The sequence below is a fragment of the Tenrec ecaudatus genome, chromosome 2, assembly GCF_050624435.1.
Source record: "Tenrec ecaudatus isolate mTenEca1 chromosome 2, mTenEca1.hap1, whole genome shotgun sequence".
NCBI classification, from domain to species: domain Eukaryota; kingdom Metazoa; phylum Chordata; class Mammalia; order Afrosoricida; family Tenrecidae; genus Tenrec; species Tenrec ecaudatus.
In genome coordinates this window covers 184947433-184951126 of record NC_134531.1, presented here as the reverse complement: position 1 = coordinate 184951126, position 3694 = coordinate 184947433, and the positions used below count along the sequence as shown (strand labels likewise).

Genomic DNA, 3694 nt, shown 5'->3' with positions numbered 1-3694 from the left:
GCTAACTTTTTTTATTAAATAAAAGGAACGGAAAAGGAGAGGGGGTGGGAACCTGGCCTAAACGGAGGGTGTCCTGGCCCCTGGCGCTCGCCCTAATCTCCGAGACGGCCGCCCCTCCTTCACACCCCCCGCCCCCGCAGGGGAAGCAGGTGGCCGCTTTCTAAAGAAAAAAGCCAAAACTTTTATTATTTACACGTTTGGGCAAAAGTACAAAGTATAATACAGGCGCCCAGCCCGGGGGTGCGGGCTGGGGGCGGAGAAACGTAAGGCGCTTTCTTTGTCAGGCCGGGGCCTGCGGCGGGACGGGGCACAGGGTGGGGGCTCGGATTGTGCAGCCGCGCGGAGCCCGGGCCCAGCCCCCCTACGCAGCCGGCGGGGTCTCGGAGGCCGGGCCCCGGGCCCCCTCGAGCTGGGCGGCTCCTTCCCAGCTCGGCCCAGCCTCATCCCCAGCCCGGCTTTGGGGCCCAGGGCACCACGCCGGGTGGGGGCGGCGGTCCGTGGCGACGTTGCGCGCGGGTGGCTCACACCAGCGAGGTGACGGCAGGGACCTTGGAATTATCCTCTTCCCAGGGCTGCAGATTCTGCAGCGCGAAGAGCGACGAGTTGTGCAGGCAGAGGGGGTCGGGCTGGATGGAGTCGTTGAGGCTCTTTTGGAAGGCGTCGTGTTGCAGCTGCAGCATGAGCCGGCTCGCCTGCTGCCGCTCCGCCTCCCGCTCCTCCGCCGTCTGCCGCCTGCACCAAGGGGGGGAGAGGGACAGAGCCGTCAGGCACCCGGCACCCCGGGGCCGCCGGCGAGGCCCTAGCCTCCGGGAAGCCAAAGCCGGCCGGAAGCCCGGCGGCGCAGGGCCCCATCTGCCTAATAGCCCCAGTGCTGCGTCTGAGACCCCACGGCCGGAGCGGGGTTGGGCTCCTTTATTATTGTTGGGCTCCAAGTGGGGATGGGCTGTCCCAGGGAGGGGGCCCCGCCCACCGCCCACCTGCAAGGCCCGGTATTGGGGGGTGGCCAACAACAAAGACTGTTTCTTTTCGGCAGAACAAGGACGTTTGTGTAACTGCCCCGGGCCCTGGGCCCCGGACCCCAGACCCCGGGTCCAAGCAGGCCGACCACCGGGCTCCACTCAGCTCACAGGGGGCCCGGGCCAGGTCAGCCTAAGCCAGTCATTCCCGCCGCGTCACACGGCCTCCTTCCAGGAGGCGACCTCTTCGCAGTTCGCGGGATGTATCCAGCCCGAGATCGGATTAAAACCCGCTGGAGTCGAAACCCGGGACTAGGGGTTGGGAGAGCAAGAGGCCTCGCGCATTGTCGAAAATTATGAGATGGCGAACTGAAAAGCGAGAGGAAGGAGTATACGGAAAGCAGACCCCTGGTGGTGTGTGCGTGAGCGCGCGCGCAAGTGTGAGTGTGAGTGTGTGTGTGTGTGTTTGGGGGATGGGGTGGTGTGGAGAAGGAGCGGAACAGTATACCGAACAAGACAAACAAGGAGCGAGTTTGCGGTAGGATAGAGACAGGGCAGAGGCTGGAGGAGACGACGGGGAGCAGGCGATGGGAGCAGAGACCCGCAGGCAGGCGGGAAGGAGAGAAAGAAGGCGGTGGCCTCCGGCAAGGGGTGCGGAGCCGCGGTGGGGGGGGGGGGGATCGTGGGTAGGAGGGAGCACAGCCCGGGAAGAAGGCCAGGCTATGGCACAACGCGGGGCGCGTGCAGGGTGGGCTGGGCCTCTCACCGCCACTTGGTCCTCCGGTTTTGGAACCAGGTCTTGACCTGCGCGTCCGTCATTTTCAGGGATTTGGCGAGCGCCGCCCTCTCGGCAGAGGCCAGGTACTTCTGGCGGTGGAAGCGCTTTTCTAGCTCGCAGATCTGAACCCGGGAAAAGGACGTGCGCGGCTTCTTGCGCTTGGGCGGCGTCCGGTTCTGGTACGGGTGGCCGATGCGCCGGGTCACCGTGAAGGGCGTAAGCGCCGCCGCGGCTGCGGAGACACACGGGGCCCCTGAAGCCCAGCCCGGCCTCCGTTCAGGCCCTGTGAGGACCCCGTGGCGCCCCGTGGGGCGCAGAGCGCTCTGCCGTTCCGTTGGTCCCGAGCATCCCCAGCCTCACCACGCCGGCCGGGAGTCGTCCCCTTCTCCCGGGGCACGGCCTTATTTTCCGCAGTGCCAGGGTCTCCCTCCCCCTACGGTGGTCCGGGGCACTGAGTTCTAAGGCCTCGACTGCGCTAGGGCCTCCGGACTCGTTTCCCGGAGTGGAGCGCTCCAGGCGGGGCACCCCTGGCCCCGGGAGGGCGAGGCCCGGCGCCTGTGTGCCTGCCCTGCTCTGCTCACCTGTGAAGCGGTCTTTCACGAAGCGGCGGCTGCTTTCCATCCAGGGGAAATTGAAGCCGCCCAGGCTGGACACCGTGGGCACGGAGGGCATGGCGGGCAGCGCGCTCGGCAGAGGCGGCGGCACGGCCCCGGGAAGCGGCCTGTGCGCCGGCACCCGGATGACACCGGCGGGCGCCAGGCTCAGGTTGACACTGTAAGATCCCGCGTCCTCGAAGGGCGCGCCGAGGCCAGCGAAAGAGGCGGGCAGAGATGGGTACGCGGCGCCCGGCCGGCCCCCGGGGGGCCCTCCCAGGTAGCTGGCGCCGTCGGGACCCCGCGGGGCGGGCGCGCTGTCCTGGTCTGGGCTGTTGAGGATCTGGTCGATGCCGAAGCTGATGGGCTCGTGCGGGTGCGGGGTCTGCGCGCTGGCGGGCGCCTCCATCCTGGGCGGGCGGAAGGGCTGGGCTGGGCTGGGCGGGGAGGCGGCTGGGTCCCCGTTACGGCGCGGCCATGGAGCGCCCGGCGCCTCTCGTCGCACTGAAACTTTGCCAAGAGTGCGCGGGCCCGACAGGCTCTGTGTCATCTTTCTTGAACCGAACCTGGAGTTTCCGCTGCTAATTCCTCTCCCGCCGCTGCCATTGGCTGCGATCAACAAGCCTCTCTCCTCTCATTGGCTCCCAGCTTTCAATAAAGGCCTAATTCATGGAAATAGGAGCTTAGGGACTGTTCCAAGGTGACATCATTTTAACAAACGAACAATAGGTCAAATTTATTAGCTGGGATAATGGGCGGCGGATATTAGCGCCCGAACCGCAGCCTCCCAAACCCGAAATCTAACGAAGCTGCAATTAGCAGACGCTCCCCGCTCTTCTCCGCCCGGGCCTCGGCGTGGGGCGGGCAGGACGCTCGCCCAGTGGGATGGGTATTTGCTGAGCGGGTTGTTTTTTTCTTTTCCGTTTTCCAAATTTTTCCTTCTGAGCAAAAAGTCAAACCAAATGAATGCTTTCAATTACCATGGAGTTGCAACCCAGGAACGACCTGGAGGAACCTGCAGAAGCGTCTTGGACAGACACTTCACCGCTGCGGTAGCCAAGAAAGGTCGCGCCCGCGGGCCAAGCTCCATGCTCTCTGTGCGCGGGGTGCGCCGCCGCCCGCCCAGCGCTCCAGCGGACACGGACCCGCGTGGGGAGAATTCGTGCCCCCCGGGGCTTCGCCCGCGACGTCGCGGCCACTTTGGAGACACTCCCTAGAGGACAGAGGCGCGACTTGCAGGTGCCCACGCGTGCCCGGTCCAGCTGGGTTAGGGAACCGATCCGGTCCGGTCGGGAGCAGGGATCCACCTTCTCGAAATTCGTTGGCGGATGGCGGGGGCTGCGGTCGCGCATGGGGGACCCTCCATG

At 65.9% G+C, this 3694-nt stretch overlaps 1 protein-coding gene across 1 annotated transcript; it reads right to left on the bottom strand.

Moving 5' to 3' along the window:
- Positions 1–521: 521 nt before the first annotated feature.
- On the bottom strand, positions 522–2736 carry TLX3 (T cell leukemia homeobox 3). Its single transcript, XM_075543209.1, has 3 exons — positions 2316–2736; positions 1723–1966; positions 522–732 (listed from the first exon to the last, which is right to left on the bottom strand). Exons 1-3 carry the CDS (start codon positions 2734–2736, stop codon positions 522–524), a joined length of 876 nt encoding a protein of 291 aa, XP_075399324.1.
- Positions 2737–3694: the final 958 nt, after the last annotated feature.